Here is a 24,868-nt window from a genome sequence, read left to right as displayed (position 1 = left end):
AGGATCTTGAACCGTCAAATGGGTTAGGATTTCTCTGGGTTTCACCAAAGAGACTAACAAATCAACCACCGTGCTAGTCTGCTCTGCCAACAACCTTCCGGTATACGAATGGCCCTCCAAGTACACCGCTGGAGGATGGTTGTGAGTGCTATTGTGGACAGAGACAGTCCAACCATTACTGCCCTTTACAGCTTTCAATTCAAATGGGCATTCACATTTTTTGGTGCCTGTGGACCGCATTCTCTTCTTCCCAGATACCTCCTTCCCATAAACCTTCTTCACAAACGGCCTTTACTTACCACTCCTTTCACATGAAAACCTTATCGTAGGTGTGCGATTCTTAATACATTTCTCAGAGCCCTTAATCATAATGATAAACACATGTTGTTTACCAGTGCACCTTATCCAATCTACCAACACTTCATCGGATGGAAAAACCTACACACACATAAAATTTTTTTTTTATAGCCCATAATATAAGATTGCACATGATAAATGATCTATCAAAAAACATTCACCGTCTCCGTTGTAAAATGCTCCATATAATCGTATGGAGGACGAGTGGAAGTAGATATAGTCAATGGCCCTACATAACTACCAAGTGTTTAAAGTGCCACCCTGTAACACCCAAAGACAAACCAGGTAAGTGCAAGATTCTCTGCAGTTTCATCGGATATTAACATCTGAAAACTGGCACCAAATTCGGATATAAGAGTCCGAAAATGTTGATAATATTCGGATATTTATATCTAAATAGTTGTACATAATTTAGACATTAGAGTTTGAAAAGTTAGTAAAGTTTCGGCACTATGTCCGACTGTGTCTGGCCAGAATTGAAATTGAAAATGGAGGGCGGGCTTACCTCTTGCAGCGGTTTTTGCTCCGTCACTACAACATCTGTGCTATCAACTTGTTTCTCAACTTCCATTGTGTGATCTTCCAAATCCAAATCGTAGTGTATTGATAGGTCAATTATTTCTTGTTTAGCATTGGAGGGAAAAGAAACAATTGAGGTTTCCATTGACAGTTTAAGAGGAAGAGGAAGAGAGGAAGACAGGCAGGGTTGGCTGCTGGTGGGAGGGGCCTGCTGGTAGGTGGTGGGAGCTGGGTAGGGATGTGTAACGTCCCTAATTTTGGGAACATTAAAAAGACAATTTTATTGAAAATCTAAATAGAATCTGGCTCGTTATTACAACATAAATCTCATAAGAGTACATTTATTACACAAAGGGAGGGAAACTAGGGTTCCTATCTACAGCTCTGTCTACTCTTCCATTCTAGCCAGCTCCTCGGCTCCAAAAGCCTCCAAGGTGTATAGCTCACCCTGATCATCTACAAAGTCTGACACATTATACCAGCGTCACCACCAGTATAGTATGGCAGCGTCACCAAAGGTGTTACAGGAGCTCAATAGAATAATCAATACGTACTAACCCTTAACTTACAATCGATAGATCATAAAATTAACGCTTTTCACATAGTACATGCATATCTAACAAAATAGTTAACAATGACACATCTACATTCACTATTCAAACTAACGTTAGTGTCCATGATTTTCTGAGTTTCTCTTATGCGACTCATCGTAGACCGTGTCTCATTTTTATTTACCAAATCAACATTTTCAAAATCGTTTTTAACACACCCAATCTTGGTTCCGCCGTTCCGGTCTTCCGAGTATCCTCACAATGGTTTCCCCGCACCGGATTTCCATTGGCACACAAAAACATTTGCATTGGCTCCTATCCACGGATAACCAAGCTACGCACCCAATCTTGGTTCCGCCATTCCGATCACTCGAGTATCCTCACAATGGCCGGGTTCCCATTGGCACATACACCAGACAATGGGCAAGTCCGGCCACATTGCGGTTTCAAAACCACACCTTGTCTTTAACACACCCTAGGTGTCATGTTTCTACTTTCTCGATTTCTGTGTCTCGTTTTCATGCAAAGACTTCGCGGTATGACTTTTCACGTACATACACATAAAATCATTCATTGAAATCTTGAAACTAAACGAGCAAGATCATCCAACTCTATATAACTTATCATGCTCATATTATCACGTAGTCATGCTCAAACATTTAGCACACAATATATAACATAGTGTCACATGGACGGACACCTTTGGAGTGGATACCACTTATGCTTTATCACACATCAAACAAGTAGTCCAAGTAATCACATATACATGCTCATAACCATCATTAAGATCAAAATACGAATAATTTTATTCAAGTTTATACTTTCAAAATCTGTTCTTTATTCCTCTTATGGAAGTTCAAAACAACATATGTTTTTCTGAAAAATAAAGTCGATATATTCCATATAGTCATATTTCTTTTCAAGCCTTTAGTAAAACATTTTTCAGGTTCTTATGCATTTCAACATACCAACAATATACACATTTCTATTTATATTTAGAATTAGGGAGTAAGGAAAATCTACATATACTAAACTTTATACTTAGAGAAAGCGGTTAGAAGTATTCTACCGTTCTTCTTGGTGGTAGGGCGGCTACGGAAAAGTAAGTCGACTATCGGACGGAGTGACTTCCTACGGTAAGCTTCCAGTAGCTTCGAAAGAGAAAGGTTTCTTTTGAAACTAGTTCTTGACTAAACTTACTAAACTTTTTGGATCAAAAGGGTGGTCGAGTGGCGGTCTAGTGGCGGCCTTGGATGAGTTTCTTGAAGAACTCAAGAAGAACTCAAGAACAATAAAGAACAAGCAAAAACAAAGTAAGAACACAAGGATTTCTAGAGAAAGAAGTTGAAGGATGGAAGGTGTGAGTTGAATGGCAAGTGAGGGGTGCTATTTATAGCAAAATGTTGGGCTCCCTCTCCCCTCCTATGGCCAGCCCCCCTTTCTCCCATGGATTTGCTCCATTGTGTTGTCCAATCAAGCCTTTCAAGCATGCCATGACTTGTCAAATCCAATCTTTAGGTATAAGGCTATAAAATCAAGTAGGATCTTAAGGCTTTATAGGTAAAATCCTAGGTAATTATACCCTAGCTAAGCAACTCTTACAAGTCTAAAGATATGGTTAATTAGGATAAAGAATAGTCTTCCATGTTTAGTCAATCCTAGGCTATGTTGTAAGTAATATCTAGGGTAATCAAGGGCTAGATTTTAGGATGATTAAAGGCTAGATTGTGTGCTTGAAGTAGTCTAGGAATGAGTTGTCAAATAGTCCTAGGCTTGAGTGTGAAGTTAGCTAAGAGGTAACTTATGGGAGTGTACCAAAACACACGCACACACACACACACACACACACACACACACACACACACACACACTCCCTCTCTCTCTCTCTCTCTCTCTCTCTCTCTCTCTCTCTCTCTCTCTCTCCCATGTGGATGTATATGTGTGTATGTGTATATATATGTATATGTATACTCGAGTGCCAAATGGGCTAGCTCACTAAGTCTAGAAAAGGGTAATGATGAAAGTCAAGGCTTTCAATGACAAGGTATTGCCCAATGGTCAAAACATTTCCTAGAAAGTATATATATGTACATATAAGCTTGACTTTAAGTAGGCTATGATGTGTGTGTGTGTGTGTGTGTGTGTGTGTGTGTGTGTGTGTCTATATATATATATATATATCTAGGAAGATATCCTTGGTGGGTAATTAGGTTCAAGTCTAATATTTCTAGGTTTGCATGCATGACAAGTCTAGGTCATGATGAAGGGTTCTAATGATTTGTCAAATCTATGTACTCATGGGATTTTGGCAAGTCTTAATCATGTTACTCAAAGGATAAAAATTACCCTACAAACTATTGCTCAATGGTTAAAGAGGAAATTATGAGAAAATATATATTTAGAAGAAGTAATGATGAGAAATAAAGTCTTGAAATGACTAGTCATGAAAGTGCAATAATTTCCTAGTCTAGAGTTGAAAAGGTTCAACTAAGGTGAGAAAGGTTCATTAGGTTCATATAGGGTTAAGAGAATGTAACTAGGTTGAATGGGTACTTAGGTTTCTCTAACTAATCGGTTGGAAGCTAATTCTACTTGCCAAGTAGGATTTTTAGCCAAGAAATATATTTTAAAGATTTTATTTCCTTTACTAGAAAAATATACAAGTGCTTTTATAGCATACTTGTCTTTTGGAAAAAGGACTAGATTGTCTGATGCTAAGAAATTTGATTTTATAAGTCTCAAATCTAATTATAATGGATTGAAAGGAATTTTAAAAGCAAATTCAAGTAATTAAAATAAAATTTAAATATTTAACGAAATTTTTATTTATCGAAAATCAGGATTGTTATAGGATGAAAATGGAGGAGTTTGAATGGGGAGGGGGGAGACGTCGTTCTTCAAATGGGGAGAGAAAATCAGGGAAATCAAAGGGAGGAGTATGTGGTTGTCTGTAATATTCTTAGGGGGATAAATGGTCAAATAATACAAGGTCTTAGGGGTATAATGGTCCAACTACACGAGGGCATTTTTGTCCGTAATTGGTAAAAAATTTAATCGGCTATGGATAGCAGGAAGTCAGCTGCGAATAGCGGCCCCCACCTAAAAATCAAAACTATGAAATTTCAAATTAAAATCAAATGTCGCGGGTTGCACAGGTTTGCAGCTCACATATGAATTATAATAACAAAATCAAAACAATATGACTGAGTTGTGATCCTAGCTAGCTATCTCTCTAAATCAAAAGAAATCAATTTCTTTGTCTTCCTGATTACAATGTTTACATGTTGGTTCGGACACTTGAGTTATAAAAAAAAATGTGTCAACAGCAGTACAACACCACTTCTTCGGTTAGCATTGTATGAAACAGTGGAATTGGTCTCTAAGAAATTAGTCAATGTGCACACAAATAAGCTGAACACACTCTTGAGTGATTAAAAAAGTACAACATGATGACTTGACAAGAGAACTTGTATGGAAATTAGCACTGTATGAAACAACATTACAGTAGTATTTTGTCTCCGGAGTTTTATCTCTCCATCTAAAATGAATGGTTGAAAATGCACGACTGGCTTCCCCAGTTCCCAATCCTACATCGATCTCGATCATGCTCCTCAATGCTAGGTTTGAAGCCACAGATCTAGCTACTCCTAATTAGCCTTCTATAAGCTCTCACCAACAACCACCACTCCACTATAGAGTATGATCAGCATGAGCATGCTCTCCATTCACCTCGTTCCTCTCCACTGCCGGTACGTACGTACGTACGTAGGAGTATTTCTTTTCTTCCCTTTTTATTTTATTACTCACTCCATCATTTCTGCTTTGAAGCTTCTTTTTTTTTTTTTTTTTTCTGTTTTCTTATTTTTAAATTTTTAATAACGAGGGTTGAAATAGGTAAGGTATTGTACTATTTTAGATGACTTTTTGGCTTTAAATATACTTAAGAGACAAATGGAGTAAACAATATGGTTCATGCTAGTATTTCAGAAAAATAAAAGGTGGGCTTAATTCGTGATCGATCCTGTTATTTACTTCTGCTCTTGCGAACGTGTTCATAAATCATTGATCTGACATTGCAGTAATTTGTTCCTCAAGTCTTGTTTGTGCAATACTACTTCATTCCTCTCTTCTTCGTCCAATGATGTCTAGATTTTCCCTCAGTCACCTAACTCGTGAGTTTGGGATTGCCAAATCCCTCCAGAATCGGAGAGCGTATTGGAGATTTATTACACAATTATTATAAACCAGTAATTAAACAATCAAAACATCATGTAAAGTTAGAATCACGAAAATAACTCTCCGCATTATTCATTTGACTTGCGGTTTTCACAAGGACCGGACTTAAATTTAGGCTGGGAAGATAAATACAGTAGTATCTACTTTAATTTAAGATGAATTCATAAGGACTGGACTTTACATTTAGCCTCTTTCCCGCGTTATTTATGTGAGACATGGTTTTTGTAGATAATTTTTTGATCAAAAAAGAAATGGAATTTCGAACAGGGCTCTGAAAAACGGCTCAAATACTAAATGCAGAGGTCCCCCATTTCAGGCACAACAAACGCGCCTCTCCTTGCTCCACAACCCGCGCTCTTCGCGCTCTCTTTGCTCCCTCTCGTAAGTCTGTCTGTCTCTCTCTCTCTCTCTCTCTCTCTCTCTCTCTCTCACATTTTGGAGTAGTATCTATTTTTGTCCACACAAAGAATGTGTTCCCAATGACAGACCCAGGGACGGATGAGCCGAATGTCTGTCCTATCCACTATCCAGTTCTAAATTTCTTTAATAATTTATAGTAGCTTTTTCGTAAAATTCAAAAAATTCTATGAGTTTGCCCATCCAATATTTTCGTTCAAAACCTAACACCTGTGCATCCAAGTTGCATAATAAAGGCGTTTTATTATGAAAGAGTGTGTCGAGCATAATCTTTAATAATTTACATTGTGATTGAACACTAGGTTCATATTGTATTTTACTTTTGATAGTTTTTTTTTTTAAAGTTTGTATTTTACTTCTAAAATTGATTTGGACGCACGTTATGCATTTATGTAATTTGTGATTGATCAAATACAAAATGCAAAAACCTCTCAAATACAACTATGACAAAAAATTTGAGAGGTTTTTGTCATTTTGTATTTTACTTTTGAAACAGAGTTGGACGCTGTGTGGCCCGTGATCCTCGATCCTCGTTCCTTCGCTGGTGGTTCGATGGTTATTGAGCCTTCTTTCCCTAGCCTGCACAGGGAGCGCACGACTAAGACCTGGCCGGGAGTTCTCCCGGCAAGGCCCTCCAGCGAGAGGATAAGTATATTACTGAGAAAGGAAGCAGAAGACTGGAGAGTGTATATGTGTGAGTATTGAGTCGCATGTACCTTTAGGGTTACCATCACTGGATATTTATAGGACCTTCCTGGCTTGCTCTCCAAGTACGATCGCGTTCCTTTTACGAGCCAAGTGATGTCATGGTGACATCATGAAATAGATCTGGTAACCGTTTTTAGGGCTGAGCTGGCACACCCATGTGCGCCCATAATCATCTTCTGTTATAACCGCTTCCACACTTGGGGAGACGCGTGACTCAGCAGCCAGCCGTCGTCGGCAGCAGCCATGCTCCGCGGGTGGCCGAGCACGCACATTGCCGATCTTGGCACACGATCGACGGAGAAGGACACGTAGCGAGGGACCTCGCCGAGGACGGTGGCCGAGTATGGGCTTGTCTTCCGCCGAGCCTGTGGCAAGTGGGTTGGCGACGAAGAGTAACGACGGGAGCCGTGCACAAGGTTTATGCTCGGCACGGACTGGGTTCGGTCCGTATCACTGCGAAATTCTATGTTCGGCCTGCTACAGACGCATATTATCCATTTGTGTAATTATATAAATTTGTAGTCGATCAAATACAAATATGATAATAACTTTTATAGTTTTTTTCTTTTTCAATTTGTAATGGCATAATTGAAGCCGTATTTTATACGGAGTATGTTCCAATTTTATTTGTTCGTCCTCACAAAATCCCTGGTTGTGCTTCTTAACCCTAGTCTATGAATGTGGAAGTTGCTCTGCAGCTCTCTCAGTGATGGCTGAGGAAGAAAGAGCTTCTGCGCTGGTGAAGGAGCTGAGGGAATGCTTCAACACCGGAAAAACAAAGAACTACGAGTGGAGAGTCTCACAATTGGAAAATATATTGAAGATGATTGAACAGAGAGAGAAAGACATCCTTTCAGCTCTTCACAAGGACCTCTCCAAACCCCAACAGGAAGCTTTCATCTCCGAGGTCTATATCTAATCTGCTACTCCCTCCGTCCCGCAAAGATGATCCAGCATTCCATTTTGGATGTACCGTGAAAAATTGCCCATTTGAGAATTTTCAAAAAGTAATGCTTCATTCTCATTTTACCCCTTTTTTTTTCTGTTACCTTAAGTAATTTAGGATTTCAAGAAACATACTAAGGCCCCATCAGAGTAGAAAACAACCTCAGCGCGTCTCAGGGGTTAGCCTAGTGGTCAAGGCCAGGGCCGGCCCAAGGGGAAGGCCTAAGACGCCGCAGTCTTAGGCCTCCACATTTTGGGCCAAAAAAGGGGCACCCCTTCCTAGATAAGTATATATATTTTCTGTGCATAACTATAATACAAACTCCTTTGGTGGTTCAGTGGCAAATTGTTTGCTTTTCCAAATAAGGTGCCTGGGTTGGGGGCTACTGTGACTCAAACCTGAGTCCAATGAATATTATTGCAACTGCACAAGCCATTAAGGCCGGAATATTTACCATGTTTAATAATATGAACGAAAATGATATATAGATAAATATTTCTGTTTATTATTTTTAAATTAGAAAATTTATGTAGGGCACAATTCCACCACTTGGCTTAGGGCATCCAAATACCTTGGGCTGGCCTTGGTCAAGGCATGGACTTAAGTTTTGGTCCATTCTAAGGTCTCAAGTTTGAAAAATGGTCCAGTTTTTCCTTTTGGATGTCTCACAAAATCTGCCCATTTTGAAAACTTTCCAAAAAAGTAATGCAACATTCTCATTTTGCATCTCATTATCTCTTACCCCTCCGTTCACTTGTCAAGAAATTGTTGTAGGAAAATAGAAATTGTTGCAGGAAAATTGTTCCTGAGAAAATTTAAGAGAAGTGAAGTAAAAGAAAAGAAAAAGTATTTTCCAACATATGTTCATTTGACAAAAAGAAATTTGTTGGAAAGCTAAAAACCAATAGCATAATCGTATATGAAACTAGTGCAAAAACAAGATTCCTGGAAAATCTTGTGTTTTTTTGGAGGGTGAGTGTTGCAGGAAAACCAATCCTAGTGGGGAAGTTAGAGTTGTGGATTCCACAACTTTTTTTGCCAATTGAACACCCAAAAATTGCAGGAACATTCATGCACTTTCACTTTCACTATCTTTCCTTGCAACTGAGTGGGGTCTAAGTAAGTTAGGATTTCAGGAAACATTCCATCAAGGGCAAAATGGGAAACTTTTTTCGATAAAAGAAAGTGATTACTTAACAGAGTACGTTAATAATTATGTTCGGGATCAACAAAATGGGACAGAGGGAGTATTGTTCTTTTTATTTTTCCTGCTTTTTTGTCCATTTCCTTGTATTATTTTTTATCATCTTGAAAAAGTGGTTTCTATTCAGTGTGTCCAGTTCATTTTGTTTCAATAGAATGTGATCTGATTAGTTATCAAAAGGTATGCAATCAAAATAAATTTATTCATGGTTGAAGTACTCGACAAGATCTACGTAATGAACGATTCCAATCATCAATGTGGGCCCAATATGAGCCTGAAGAAGGAGCAACCGGATGGGAAGCTCCTCTCCCATTACTGGAGAGGAGCCAGATCCAAATTTTATTTATTTGTTTGTGATCATACATTAAAACAAACGTATGCTGTATTTTTCTTTTGTTATCACCCCATCAGAATAGAACCCCATATTCACAATCCTTGCTTGTATAGAAAACCGTATATGCGGATACATGCTTTGCTATGAAGGAATCATATAGTGATTTTACTACATCAATCCTTTTTGATGTGGTGACCTGATATTGATGAATTGACCTAGGATATACAATGGCCAGTAAATTTTGTTTGGTAAAGAGATCTTGTTTTGCTATATGTAGCCAATAGTTATCTGCATTTGATGTTGATTTATTTATGCAATTTTTCGGAGGAAATAGCGGTAGGTTAAGCTACAACAGATAGATACGAGACCTGAACCCATGCATCATGCTGGTGATGGAGCGCCTTATCCTCTAGGTCAACCTCTTGGTGTTTGATAGGTCTGCTAGTTGAGATTCTATTTGAAAATGACTCCTCCTCTTCTCCCCCCTTAAGAATGACTTACAGATTGGAGTTCATTTTGAAACAGTGCTGAGTTTATTTGGAAGCAATACCTCCATGATGGTGTGCATTTGTCGGTTCCTGTCTAATTTCACATAGAATTATCGATATCAACTTCTTCTTTTTTTATTTATAAATAGCACATTATTTACTATTCAATGTTTTGAAGAAATTAAGCATGCCTCCATTTGGTTTAAAATGATGACTTTCTTTGTCTCTTCAAAGGTTGAAACGTTCAATTTTTACTAATTTACTGGGAATGGAAACAATGCAATTACCTTCTGCAGAAAAGAACTGTTTTAATCAACTGATAACAAAGGAGTAGCCAAATTAGGAGCATCTTCAACCAAACCCAAAAGGCGTTGAGCACATGCAGCAAACTGAAATGCCGTACACATTCAAATTCTCTTTGAAGATGATCTTTGGTTGTGATACATTGAAGGCAGTAACTAGATAAACCAAAATAAACAAGTAGTTCTGTCGAACAAGTAGAGTTGGATACTCGTCATTATGTGGTGGTGTTTTACGTGGATCAGTATTTGCCATTATGGTTTGAATTTAGGTTTATCCATTTCACAATATCAAAATAAATTCTTGTTCATGTGAATCATAATGCAGGTTTCTTTGACTAAAGGCTCCTGTACATTAGCGCTTAAAGAGTTAAAATGTTGGATGATGCCTCAAAAGGTACTCACTACTTGTAGCTATTTTCGTGTTTGAGATGTCATAGGAGTGTTCCTTTTAATCAAGGACTTGTCGTTTGGATACTGAGCATCTTTAGTAATGCACATTTTTGGCATTTAATTTCAGGTCAAAACTTCTATGACAACTTTTCCATCATCAGCAGAGATTGTGTCAGAACCTTTAGGAGTTGTGTTGGTCATTTCAACATGGAACTACCCTTTCAGTATGTGACAAGATCTCATTTCATTTTCTTTTCATGAATAATAGAATTAAACAAGGAATGTGAAGAGGAAAAAACAATGTTAGCTGTGATTTGTTGGATACTCCTTCCCTTGCTTGATTTTAGTTCTCTATTTCGTTTTGGGATGTCACAAAATATAAGTACTCGTTGGAAAGTCAGAAAAAGCTATTGGATATCTAACTAACCTTTGTGAATTATGAACAGTTGGAAAGTTTTTGGGTAATGTTGGAATAAACAAGTCACAAGCACTTAAAGCATGTTAAAAGGTTGGATTCCCAAAGGGACCAACATTAGGGGACGGATGGAGTATTTTTCTTGTATGTGAGCCAATCACCTATTTATATTACCAATTTACCAATGCACTGCCACTTATAATTCACCACATGCACCAATATAATTGATAAGGAAAGATTAAGATACTATGATTGCCCCACTATAAAATGTTATATAGTGCCCCTGGGGCAATGGCCTGACTGGGCTTCCCGTCGCTCCTTGGTGTGGGATCCACACTTTTTTCATGAGGCACAAAGAAGTGTGGTGAGAGCCCTGTTGGGGTAGTGGTGCAGTTGTACTACTAGTGTTTTGAAAGTGCACAATTAGCCACTGAGGCAAGGCGAGGCTCATCTATAGTGCCTCATATAGCTTGAGGCTAGGCTTAGTTCTTGAAGTGATTTTAAGCATGGTACTTCCGTCTACCACAACTAGGTAAATTATGCAGTCAATCTTGAATATTTTTCTTTAGCTAGTCAATTTTCCTTACAACACTCCAAGAATGCTCTCTATTTTTACGTATTATTCTATAAAATATGATTACTTTCACTTTCCTTCTTTTACTTTTTCATTATCTAAGAGCAATTAATTCTTACAAAGAGAGAGAATAGTGCATAGGCAAATTTAGCTAGGCACTGTAGCAAAATATATTGTAGCTAGGCTTTGTTGAGGTTGTTGGAGGGCTTCTTTTCAAGTTTTGACTCTCTAAAATAGCTATGAGGTTGATTTACCTAATATGGTGCACTTGCTCTTACAAAATCTACCCCGCCGATTAATTGCTGCCTGGCCGATTAATTGGTGACTAATTGCTGACCACTGTAAGAACACCTAATTACTGCCTGGACGTTAACCTCTCGGCAATGTGGATTTTCCTAGCACCAAGGCGCCGCCTAGGCCGACTATTCATCACTGTTGAAAAGTGCTGACAAACAAGGATCTTCTTAATTCAGTTCAGTTCATGGAATGGAAAATGAATGTAGGATAGCGTCTGTTCTGAAAGGACATTTTTGATCCCTATCTCCCAGTCACTAAGAAAACTACAAGCATAGATGAATGCTTTATTGTTTATTTGAGTCTTTTAAAGGATATAGATTTTCTGTCTAGCTCTTTGAATGGAGAACAAGAAGACAGGAACCAATAGACTTTTCTAAGTTTTCTGATCGAATAACTATGAGAGTATGAATTGGAGAACAAGGCACGTCACTTGCAGATTGACGAGTCTTCTGCGCCCCTTGTACTCCTTGTTTGTCTATACCACTTCCTTGTATCTTGGGCCCTACCAACATCTACAAGAGGTAGAATAGGTCAACATTTGTATATAATAGCTTCTTCAAATATAGCTTTAGTGGTTTGGGCACCTCCAGTCCAGCACAACTATTATTTTCTTATCTCAGTAGCCAGTTCCCACAAGGTAAGAAGGCCAGGCAAGCCGATGAATGAATGGAATTTCGTTCTTCTTTCCTAAACCAATCTAGTAGCTAACTCGCAAAGTAGGAAACCTCTGAAGACTCAAAGAAGTTGGTGTGGCAAGATCTGTAATAAGAATATCGTAAACCCTATTCCTTTTCATGTAAAATTTGAAGTTGAACTGATTTCCCTTTCTCATATATGCTTAACCTCAGATATATGCCTATGCATCCAATGGCAAGTTGTGTTCTTGTACTTGGGGATAATGCATGAGAGAGTTTCATATTTCCTTTGGTTTTTTTTTCCGGTAACTTATGGTCTTATTAAAGCACCACACAACAAAAGATCACAAGGGACTACCCTTGGTACAAACTGACACAACAAACTTCAAATAGAAGAAAAAACAATCCCCAAAACAATAAGGGGTCGAAAATCCTCTTTTGAACTCTCCAAGAGGAAGCAATGCCTACATTCTGACTGGAAGGTTTAACCCTTTTCCAGGAGCTAATACATCCACGAATGTCATATATGATAAGCCTTTGTAACAAAGAAAAATCTCTACACTGACGTTGAAAATTCTACTGTTCCTCTCCCTCCACAACCAGTTGATGGTAGCTGCCAAAGACAGCTTGAAAACAGAATGCTTCATAGAGCTACCACCCCAAAATTGTTTAGTCCAAGCCATTATCTTAGTTGGACCATTACTAACCCCATTACATAATAGAACTGCATTCCGTACTTGCTGTAAATAAGCACAAGTAAAGAAGAGATGGGAATGGGATTCATCTTCTCTAGAACAGAGACAACATTGAGTATTGTTGGGCCTGGAGTGCCCCCATGGATTTGGTTATACAATGCCATTCCCTGTGACCACTCTAAAAAACAGACTTGCGGGTGCGATATCAAATGCCATAAAAGACTAAATTGAAGCCCTTTCTAACACCAATTGGTTTTAGGTGAGATGGTGGAAAAGCGGTCCAACAAGTGGTATCAAAGCCAGGAAGTCATGGGTTCGAGTCGCAGGAGTGTCATCGTGAGGGAGGGATCGTTGGGCCCGGGATGCCCCATGGATTTGGTTACACAATGCCACTCCCTACGACCGCTCTAAAAAACAGACTTGTGGGTGCAATGTTGAATGCCATAAAGACTTAATTGAAACCCTTCCGAACACCAATTGGTTTTAGGAGAGATAGTGAAAAAGCGGTTCGACAAGTATCCTCCTCCATTCCCCAAGAAGCAAGTCTGTCTTTTGTAGATAGCCTCTCCAATACAGCTAACCATTGAATGAATGCCCACCGTTGTATGTGATGTTTAAACAAACAGCTTTGTACCAAGGAAAAGGAGGTTTAGGGTCCCTAATAGCATTCTAAGCAGACCGTACAGAGTATGCTTTTGTGGCTGTGAGGTTTCAAAGCACTTGATCTGGGACATTAGGATCAGCAAAGAAATTAGTACCTTGCATGATTTCCATGATTATTGGATTCTGTTGTCTAGGCCAAGCCCAGCTGTGCCCTTGATTCTTGAATAATAGAGCTGACTTTGGTGAACAGAGACGTGCCCAAATTATGTACCACCTGCTCCCCATACTTTTGGTACAGAGGTCCAGAAGGGTGCCAATTATCGAGCCATAAAAAGTATCATTACCATTCCCAATCTTGTAACTGATCCAAGGCTGAACCTTGTCTCTGAGCTTCAAGATTTTCCTCTTTGTCCATGAAACATTAGGAGGGATATTCATAGTCCAAACACATTTGTCTTTAATAATATATGTATGCACCCACTTTATCCCAGAGTATCACTCTTCTTGCAGGCTGCCCAGAGATGTCTGACCATAGAAGCCACCATTCCTTCTTGAGTCTAAAGCCAAGCCCTCCTTCCTCTCTTGGCACACGTCTTTCCAAGATACTTTAGCCCCTGAGTGCTAGTTCAGAACCAGACCAAAGAAAGGCTCTAAGAAGTTGTTCTAAATCCTGAATAACTTTCTGAGGTAGCATGAAAATAGAAGCCCAGTGAACCTGAATGCTAAACAGTACAAAATTAACAAGTTGAACTCTTCCTCCATATGTCTAAGACTTATTGGACCATGATTGAATTCTGGATAAAATTATATTCCGTAATTGAGAACAATCACTAGCCTTTAATCTGGATGAAATCAAAGGAACCCCCAAATACTTCACAGGCAAAGAACCTTCTGGGGTAGGAAGAATGGAATGCAACCTGGTTTTAGTAGGGATATCCACATCAGCATAAAAAAATAGAACTTTTGAGCATGTTTGGTTGTAATCCAGCAAACATGTGGAAATCCCTCGGAACCTCAGCCACAACAGAAAAGGAATCCTCTTTAGCACCACACACAACAAAGAGGTCATCAGCAAACATAAGTGTGTTAACTGTAGGTGCACTTTATTCTGAATAAGCGCTGAGAAAGCCTCCATCACCAATAAGAACAGTCAAGGGGAGGTACACCATTAATCATAATTGAGAACATTGGGGTAGTGACAGTTTTTGACCCATAAAACAAATTGATCAGGAAATTGCATGCCTCTCATAATGTCAAACAAAAAGTTCCAGTCTACTGAATCATAGGCTTTCATTAGGTCCATCTTAATGGCACACCTAGGAACACCCCCAAACTTATGGTAGTTCTGAACCAACTCCTGCATTAGCACTTTCCAGGATATTGTCCATAATACTCATACCCTTAGCAAATGCAGATTGATTGGAACTAATTAGTGTAGGGAGGAGAGGTTGTAACCTATTTGCCAGAACCTTAGAGATGCACTTGTAGTCTCTGATGGTAGCAGGAGAGTTAGACTTTGGAACCAATGTGATGGCAGTAGCATTCCAATGCTTGATTCCCCATCTTTGAAAAATTGTTGGACTGTATGAACCACTTCTGAACCCACAGCATCCCAGTTCTGTTGGAAAGCACAGAATTAAAAACCATCTGGGCTGGAGCCTTATGCTAGATTTCTTAGAGGGTTCCAACCTAAAACCAATTGGCAATAGGTGGAGTAACCTCTAGAATTTACTAACCAAGCTTGGGTGGCTTAGATGAGCGATGTGGGACAAGTCTAACACTCCCCCTCACATGCAGCCCGGATGCACGTGGAGGTGACAGACCAGGAGCTGACTAACTGACTAACCCGGGCAACAGAGATGACAGAGACTTTCCTACGCGAGGTGAGGCCACCCAAGACCTAGCTCTAATACCATGCTAGATTTCTTAGAGGGTTCCAACCTAAAACCAATTGGCAATAGGTGGAGTAACCTCTAGAATTTACTAACCAAGCTTAGGTGGCTTAGATGAGCGATGTGGGACAAGTCTAACACCTTATCCCCTTTTATAGACCACATAGCTTGTTTTACCTCCAAAGCAGTGACAGGCTTTACCAAGTCCATACCCACATCTTGATCAACCTTCTGAGTTAACACCCGATTCAGGACCTGTTGAGCATCTCTTTTCTCACTGAAAGGGGTACCTAGCTGGCCCACTTAATAATCCAAAATCTTGTTTAACCTCTGAAGGAGTACAGTCTAACTCCATTACTATTTTCAAGGCTAAGAACTTTATTCCTCAAACAATGAGATCTCATTTTTTGATGAAATAACTTTGTATTTTTATCCCTCAATGAGAGCCAGAAAACCCTAGATTTTTTCTTCTTAAAAGCTTCTTCAGCAGCATTAAGCTCAGAAAAAGACACCAATAGTTCCTTCTCCATGTCATGGCGTGAGAGCATTCCTGGCCTCTTCAACTCTTCCTGAAATATTAGAGTAATGGGAGTCATGGGACTTATTAAAGGATCTAAGAACAGGCCTCAATCTTCTCAGCTTCTGCTGTAAAATGTACTTGACAGATCCTCCAACAGGCATACTCCAGGATTTTCTTAGTTCGTCCTTAAAATGTGAGTCCATCCAAAAATTAAAAAACTTAAAAGGCCTTCCCTTGTGGACCTCAGGATACACTGTAACAAGCATAGGGCAATGATCACACACACGAGGGCTAATAAAGACAGCTTCTGATTCAGGAAAGCAGTCCATCCAACCAGCATTAATCCCCCTCTCCTATTGGACCAAGTGAACCAGTAGCCTTTGGATGGCATATCATCCAAACCAACTAACCCCAGGCAGTCATTGTAGGGGGATGAAAACAATTGGTACTTAGAACAGCACTAGATTGCTTCGGCTACTCGTGCCTCTTCACCGGAACCCTAGTTCGTCGTCAGAACCATAATCTGCAAAACAGACAAGGGGTGAGCGCACCTTTGCCTCTCGTGGTAAAGGCCCTCCGATGCCTAAGTTAGTATCACATAGTAGCAGAAAACCCTAATTATCTGTAGGAAAACGATATGAATGCAATGTATTGTGTACCTTTTACCTCTAGGTTTACCTCGTATTTACAGATTCATAGATGCTTGCTGCCCAAGCATCCCTGTCGCCCTAGGATTCCTATCTCATATAGGAAACCTATGATATCTTGGATTCTCGTTCTCTTATCAGTTCATTACCTTAGTCTTTTTAGGACTCTTTTCCATAACTGGCCGAACATCCCATTCTCGTTGGGTATCTTTCCTGGATCTTATATTCTTGAGATCCCATTCCTTTACGGAATACCACTATCCTGGAACCTCCTAGAGTATTCCCCCTGCTCTAGCTCTTGATTGGAGTTCTTTCCTTGTTCGGTCATCTCGTTGCCGAACAGACTGCCTGGACCAGTTACTTCACATGCAACTGGTCCTTTATCAACTACATGGACCAATGTCTTCTCAGGAGCTCTCCTCCTGTTCGGCCCTTTTGTTGCCGAACAAACTACTTGGACCAATGACCCCAGACGCCGTTTGGGCGTTTCGTTCCCCAAAGGCGTCCATCCGCATTTAATGTAGGCAGTACAATGAGTGCCATGTGTAAAGTAAAGGGCAGGAAAAGTCTGTCCAGCCCAAACGATGAGACATTTTGCCTGGACTAATGATGAAAATTGCACCAATTTTTGTAAAACACCCCACTCATTAGGGTATTTTTGGGTTTTCGTCCCATTTTAAACCCACTGTCTCTCTCTAAACTCTCTCTGGAGAAAGACTACTCGTACACACCCGCCATTGGAGCTCTGTTCACCTTCTCAAGGTCTCCTCTTTCCAGCATTAGGAACTCCGATCACTGATCCATTGTAAGTCTTTGCTCCCCATTTCGCCCTATTTCTCTCGCAAATTTAGGGTTTAGTTGTTTTTTGGGATTTCTTCAATACCCCTTCTCTCGTCTATAAAACATACCTTTCAACAATGGGGAGATTTAGACGGCACTGTAACACACCCCAAGCTATGGCTAACTTCAGATCTCGCTATGAGATCCCCGACAACGTAGCCACTGCACTTGCCTCTGAGGACGCCGTCCGTGAGTGTCCTGATCACGACACCCTTCATATCCCTGTCGTCGCCGTCGTCGAGGGTGGAGTTAGGTTTCCTCTGGCCCCTCTGTTTCGTCAGGTCTTGGCCTACTATAGGTTATCCCCAATGCAGGTTTCAACCAATTTCTTTAGGGTCGTTATGGGCATAAATGCCATAAACCAAATGCTTGGCACGTCCCTAGGACTGTATGACATCCACCATCTGTATAGCATTTCTAGGACAAAAGACGCCCTTACGTATTATTTGAAGAGTAGGGATTCCAGAAAAACGCTTGTGCTTGAACTTCCTGACTTCGCTCAAGGGGATGATGATGACTTCCTCGTCGTCACAGAGAACTTCGAGCCCAGGGACGAGGATGACAGAGTGATAGGCTTTTATGCCCCTCACATATTTGGTCAACCACGTTAGTTCTTTTCCTCTTCGTAGAACTTTACTTTGCCGTGCAATATATTCGAATTGCCTTTTAAACTGTTCTATTGGTCTTGATTTCCTGTTTTTACAGCTACAAACGTTAACCAGGGGCATAATATCATTACCCCCTCGGTTCATGTAGATGATATCAACCGTGCACTAACTTTCAACAGACAGGGAACCCGTCTCTTAGGCCGAGCGAGAGCAGCCCAAGTCCTTCTCATTTACAAAGCCTTATACGGCGGTTTCATTGACCGCCGCAGCCGAGCAGCAGATAATCCAGACCTCACGGCCCCTTCTTCCTCAAATCTCGATCAAGGAAGAAGCAGTCGTTCCCAAACTCCTATTTCGGACGTGCCAATCCAATTGGCCAAAGAAGCTTCCTCCTCAACGTCCAATGGCTATACTCCCTCTCCTCCATCAAGACAAGAAATGATAGAGCCCAACCAACCAATCAACCTTAGCAGCCTCTTGACCCTTCCTGCCCGGGTTAGGGGCCGTGGCACTGCTCGTGGCCAAGTTGCTTTTCAAAGCCACAGCTCATCTCACGGCCGTCGTGCCGTAATCCAATCTGATGTTCCACCGGGACTTTCGCCCGAGGAAGTTGAAGCCAGCCAGAGGGACAAGCGTCAACGTTTGGAAACAACTACAGATGAGAACCTTCATCCACAGAGTGCGCCGTCTCCCATCTGGGCTCCCAAGTTCACTCATGGAAACCGTCCCGTGAGCATTAGGGACAGTGCAGAGTCTGAAGGGACTGCACTAGCCCTTTCCTAGGCCTTCTTGTTGCCTTGGGATATGCAGATAGAGGTCAACAGCTCCCCTGACAACCTTCTCAGCTCCTTAATTGTCAATAGTGCCAAGGTTTGTTTTTGTATTTCACCACTTCTACACTCTTATCATTCCCCGCTTGCATTACTGATTACCATTGGTATACCAGGCTATGTAGAAAATGGTTGCCATGGCCCAAAAGCTGTGCCAGTCCGAGCCTCAACGTGCCAAACTCGCCAGTGAGAACACCAAGCTTCAACGGTCAATTTCCAACTGAGCTGAACTAAGCAGAACATCCACTTTTAGGATTAGAGGATCCCAAGCTAGAATTATTCTAGCAACAACATTAGTCCCAATATTATGAATATACTTCCAGTGAGAAGGAAAACATCTCCTACGAGTAATAATTATGTTTTCCAATCGAACTTTAGTTTCAATCCAACCAATAAGACTAAGCTTGTGAGACTGAATCAAATGAGATACCTCTTTTTGCCTAAGGGGATCATTAAGTCCCCTTACATTCCATTCCCCCAATCGCAGGACTTCGATGAAAGCTATTGTTTAGAGGATTCCTGCTATTGTTTAGCAGGATTACCACCTTTCCCACGACTCTGACCCTTCCCCTTTTTAGCAGAAGGAGCAGGATCCACATTCTGACCAATAGAAGGAACACTATCAGCAGGAAGAGAATCCTTCATAGTTTCCCCCTCCACCAAATCATTTGCATTGCCTATGAATCAAGTGCAGAAAAAGAATTGGAATGGATCACCGGCAGAGACATTGAACCAACTGGAGGAGATAGGTGGACATTTGTGGAAAGTTTTTCCACAGGCTGATGTGGCACAATAAAGCCACCTACCACCAGTCTCCCTTAACCCAGAAGTGGGGCTAGTAGAACTGGTGCCAGTTTGAACTGGACTAACAGCATTAGCCCTATTACCCTTAGGAGGCAAAGCTTTCCCAGGTCTAGAATCGCCGATAACCCCAACTGAACCTTTAGGGCTATTACCCCTAGAAGGAAGCACCACACTAGCAGACTGTCCAGCTGCACCCTCATCAGTTGCCTACTCTACAATCTGGCTGCCTTTGACAACCCATTCAGTACGTTGAGGAAGAGGTTTCTTCAGACATTGAGCAGCAGAGTGCCCAAAAACATGGCACTCCATGCACTTAACAGGAGTCCAAGGATACTTAACACAATAGTTGCCACATTCCCATTGGAGTACTCTACCTCAATGCAAATCTTGGCATAGTTAAGGCGTTGGTGACTCTCAGTCTGGCTATCAGCGTAAAGAGGATTGCCAATAGCACTAGCTATATAACTTAGATCTTCATCACTCCATAATTCCAAAGGAACATTGTAAAATTGAGCCAACGCAGGAATCGAGTCAAATTGTTCCTTGACCAGCTTCATTTGAGGAGACCATTGTTTCAGAATCATCAATTTACCAGAAAAATGCCATGGACCACCCTCAATAACTTCCTTTGTTGGTTTCTTTTATTAACTATTTATTTTATGAATGTTGATTGATATGAATCCCCTCATATTGAAGTCTTTGTCTTTTCTGTCAATGTCTTCAGAAAACTGAATTTGGTTCCTTTTTGAAACAATTATTTTTCCCTTATCCAGTGTTATCTCTCGATCCTGTCATCGGAGCCATTGCAGCAGGTAACACAGTGGTTCTCAAACCATCAGAAATTGCTCCAGCCACCTCATCAATGCTTGCAAAATTATTAGAGGAATATACAGATAATTCGGCCATAAGAGTTGTCGAGGGGGCTGTGGCTGAAACATCTGCCTTACTGGAGCAGAAGTGGGATAAAATATTCTATACAGGTTATTCTTAGCCTTCAAAAATTGGATACTTTGTTTCTATTATGAGGCTAAGACTTCAGAGTGTCATCCCTTTGATTCTTTACCTTATATAACCACATGAAAATGTGTGTATCATTTACATGCACCTATAACTGATTCATTGAGAGTTATAGCAGTGAAAGTAGGAGATGAAGTGTTCTTGTACCTTATATGTAAACTTCAGAGACTTTCAAATGAAAAATATAACCAAAGGAAGAGCTATATTTTCCCTTACTGGTGTTTTCATTTACGTCCTTCGGAAGGCAACTTCCAGTAATTCTAATTCAGACTGTTTTTGCATTTATTTTCAACACATATGTTTGTGAAAATTTGGGTTCTTTTTACTTATATCGTATACAACAATGCTTCTTCATTCTTACCTCAGTTTCTTCCAGCATTATTTGCCACATGTCCAGTTCCAGTAACCCTTCACTTGTGCAGGTAGTGGAAGAATTGGAAGGATTGTGATGTCTGCTGCCGCGAAGCACCTTACTCCAGTAATATTGGAACTTGGAGGGAAGTGCCCTGCTGTTGTAGATATTGACGTCGACTTACAAGTAATAAGCTCAATTTAGTATACAGATTGGGCTTATGGTGCCTTCTAAATTTATTTCCCGCAGTTCTTTTATTTTTTCCACCTTTTCTTTGGTACACTGCTGTGAATTTTATTTCTTGTGAGTAATGTAAAGGTGGCCGTGAGGCGGATAATAGCAGGCAAGTGGGCATGCTGTAACGGACAGGCTTGCATTGCTCCTGACTATTTAATAACCACAAAAGCTTTTGCCGCAAAGTTGGTAAGAAGCCTCATCACAAATTTAATTGTTTCTCTCCATAGCCTACATCTCCTGACATGTGTCTTTCCTATAGATAGATGCTTTAATATTGGAACTGAAGGTTTTCTTTGGAGATGATCCGATGGAATCAAAAGACATATCACGTATTGTAAACTTGTACCACTTTACACGCTTGTCAAAGTTGATTGATGATTGCAAAGTATCTGATAAGGTAGTACTTGGAGGGCAAAGAAACGAAAACCAATTGTAAGTTCCACTCTAAATTTGTATTCCTACTTGTAGTTATTGAGTCAAAGATAGTTGGATGTGTCAAATTCTCGTTGCTTTTTATTCATTGCAGAAAGATAGCTCCAACCATCCTTTTGGATGTTCCAGAGGATTCACTGATAATGGAGGAGGAGATATTTGGGCCAATTCTGCCCATTCTCACAGTGAGGACTTTTTTTCTTCTTTTTCCAGTTTACATAGACGAGGGTAGATGCCATTGATTTTGTGTTGGTATACTTGAATATTAATTTTGGCTATATTGCAGTGTTTGAGCAGAGCATCTTGCCCATCTCGTGCCTATTCATTTTTAACATTTATTTTTGTCTCTACTTATTGTTCTCCGTTGCACTTGCATCGACAATATTGTTCCTCTCGCTTCAGAACTCTCTCTCTCTCAAGCCACCCAGACTTTGAAGAAAAATTGTGTGTTCCTTTAACTGATTTTGAAATTTTGAATACTATGATCATGCTTATTTTATTTCTCATTTTAGTGTAGGTTGAAAATTTGGAAGACAGCCTTGCTGTGATAAACTCAAGATCTAAACCTCTTGCTGCTTATCTTTTCACAAATAATGAGGAGCTGAAGAAAGACTTTGTGAAGAACATTTCTTCTGGAGGAATGGTTATCAATGACACTATACTACATGTATGTATCCAACTATACATAATTCTGTTATTTTAGTTGATTATTCTCTGTTTCTGAGTCTCACAAATTATTTGGGTAATTTTTGTCTGGCTTTTATTTTTTTCCCTTTACAAGGCCCGAATAAGTACGGGCATGATACGAGCATGAAAATAGACTCGAAAGGGGCACAGCATGAATTGTGGCTTGCCCATGGTCCGGGCTGGGCTTAGTTCTAACATTGCATGACACTGCAAAGCACGGCGTTATAAATAGATCGGGCAAGCTAGGCACTGAACAAAGCATGTTATGCACAGAAATAAAGGGGTTGGATCGGTATGGCAAGGCCCTTTTGACACCTCTACCAATACAACTTTATGCGAATCTTAGGCATTAAGTAAATCCTCCTTTAATAAAGCACTAAAACTGATTAATTTTTTTTCTATGCACTGTACCAATGAATCTGTTTTTCTAACACTGCTCTAAAAAATCACGCAATAGCTTTGTTTTCAAGGCCTGACAAAATAGAGGTATACTCTTTCCAGAGGGAATCTCTATGAAATGTTTAATTTCCGACTGTTTGCACAAATTCATTATAGGGGTCTATTGGCCAAAAAAATATATATATACATAGAATTAATGTTGAAGAAGAGTTTACTTGTAAGGAGCGTGCTCCCGTCAAGCTCCTTAGTTGAGACGCAGAAGTGCGCTCCTAAGGTGGGAGTGGCACCATTTTAGAAGCTCCCTGCAACTAAGGAGGGACCTATATGACTTTTCCCGTATGATTTCCTCAACTTCTATTATAAAAACATTCTGGAACTGATAAAATACGAATGCAGGTCACAGTTTCTGGCTTACCCTTCGGAGGAGTTGGGGAGAGTGGAATGGGTTCATATCACGGTAAATTCTCCTTTGATGCTTTTAGCCACAAAAAGGCAGTGCTTTATAGAAGTTTTGAAGGGGATTCATCAACAAGGTATCCACCTTACACGCCTGGAAAGCTGAAATTGTTGAAGGCCCTGATCAGTGGCAACATATTCAGCATCATACGCATTCTGATAGGAAAATCTGATGACTGAAATGTGATGTAAGATTGATTCATCCTTTTGATACAATAGTACACCAACTATTGATTTCCAGATAGGCATCTACCTCAAAAAGTGTATTTAGAGGTAGTAAGTTTGCATAATGAATTCCAGTGTGACTGGGGCTGTTACATTGAGAATTGCTTATTTCTATCATGTCTCTCTTATCATTGAGAATTGCTGTTATCCCAATATGGTTTGGTCTTTTGAAAATATTCACGTTCCAGGTTCCAACTGAATAGTAGTATAAAGAAGAAATTATGTCTAAACCTATATATACTTGTGTCTTTATTGCTGATGCCTTTTACCAATGAAAACTATTTGTCATTCATATGTAGTTTCTGAATTTATTTCATGTTTGAAATATACCATGAAGTTTTGAATTTTGTGCGAGAATGCTTTTTGAAAAGCTGTTCTGTTATGGTTGCCAGACTTGGTTGTGCTTGGTGTTGGTTTAGATGTAAAACAAGAATTATTCTCTTGATATTGTTGTCTACAACAGTAATTGGACTTTGTAACAAGTAATTTCCATCATGCCATAGTGTGGAGTCAAGAGAAGGCAAGAATCAAGATAGTAGCTTAGTGGAATCAAAGCTTAAAGCTGATAAACTATCATTTTTGTACTTCAGAAGTTGGCTGTATACAGCTGGTGGCAGCAAGGTAGAACAAAAAGGACTTTGAAGTGGAGCGCTGACGTCATAAATATGGTGCCATCTGTATCTTTAAAGAGATGGAAATTGAATTAGAGAGGTCCTTGCATTTGTATCTGCTTTCATAGTGCAGCAGTCGTTCCATAGCAGTCAAGATGTGGAAGAGAGACAGAAAGATATGTGTCTGTTTGATATTTTAAGATGGTTATGCTATTCCAAAATTTGGTACATAAAATTTGAGTTATGTAGAGGTTAGTCAACGATGAGAGTTATTTACACATCCACTTCTACTTTTATACTTTTCCTTGGTAGTATAATTATAAACAGAAACGAGTTTTCTCATGCTTAAGAGCCCATATTATTGTTTTTAATTATTTCATAACACTTTTCTGCCTCTAATATAATTCATCTGTTCAGGTTTCTTTAGATTGAGTCTGTGCAACTCCGTGAGTCATAAAAAAACTCGGAAAGTATTGAATTTTTATTTTTTGTAAGTTCTTTATGTTTTCATCTAGTCAGGGGGTGCTCAGTGACTTGGAATGAGCTATATGAGTTTCTAAACATTGGTTTTAAGGTGATTGATTTGGCTGTATCTGTTTCTGTGCCTTGGATGTCGTACATTCTTCGGGGACATCTGTTG

General features: G+C 39.9%; 1 protein-coding gene across 5 annotated transcripts; it reads left to right on the top strand.

Annotated features, from left to right (window-relative positions):
* The first annotated feature begins 4,941 nt into the window (after positions 1 to 4,941).
* Positions 4,942 to 24,612, top strand: LOC131303574 (aldehyde dehydrogenase family 3 member H1-like). Of its 5 annotated transcripts, XR_009192085.1 has the most exons (13): positions 4,943 to 5,176; positions 5,931 to 6,044; positions 7,476 to 7,695; positions 10,388 to 10,456; positions 10,580 to 10,676; positions 20,586 to 20,792; positions 21,252 to 21,367; positions 21,500 to 21,604; positions 21,678 to 21,850; positions 21,945 to 22,035; positions 22,363 to 22,517; positions 23,333 to 23,580; positions 24,121 to 24,612. XR_009192085.1 is itself a non-coding variant. In XM_058330505.1 (12 exons), exons 1-12 carry the CDS (start codon positions 5,127 to 5,129, stop codon positions 23,570 to 23,572), a joined length of 1,572 nt encoding a protein of 523 aa, XP_058186488.1. In that variant the 5' UTR covers positions 4,944 to 5,126; the 3' UTR covers positions 23,573 to 24,488. The 5 variants fall into 5 exon arrangements, 4 of the variants coding, with proteins under 4 accessions (XP_058186489.1, XP_058186490.1, XP_058186488.1 ...); XM_058330505.1 differs by having other exon boundaries at positions 4,944 to 5,176; positions 5,980 to 6,044; positions 7,487 to 7,695; positions 22,368 to 22,517; positions 23,333 to 24,488; XM_058330504.1 differs by having other exon boundaries at positions 4,945 to 5,176; positions 22,368 to 22,517; positions 23,333 to 24,488.
* Positions 24,613 to 24,868: the final 256 nt, after the last annotated feature.

Source organism: Rhododendron vialii, chromosome 10a, assembly GCF_030253575.1.
Source record: "Rhododendron vialii isolate Sample 1 chromosome 10a, ASM3025357v1".
NCBI lineage: Eukaryota > Viridiplantae > Streptophyta > Magnoliopsida > Ericales > Ericaceae > Rhododendron > Rhododendron vialii.
This window is presented reverse-complemented; position numbering and strand designations above follow the sequence as displayed.

What these genes read in the sequence shown, in the direction of transcription:
- LOC131303574 (XM_058330504.1), top strand. Translation starts at nt 5,127, where the DNA reads ATGATCAGCATGAGCATGCTCTCCATTCACCTCGTTCCTCTCCACTGC. An exon ending in CGCTCTCTTTGCTCCCTCTC is followed by an intron (nt 6,045 to 7,475) that starts GTAAGTCTGTCT and finishes TGAATGTGGAAG; the next exon opens with TTGCTCTGCAGCTCTCTCAG. An exon ending in GGATAAAATATTCTATACAG is followed by an intron (nt 20,793 to 21,251) that starts GTTATTCTTAGC and finishes TCACTTGTGCAG; the next exon opens with GTAGTGGAAGAATTGGAAGG.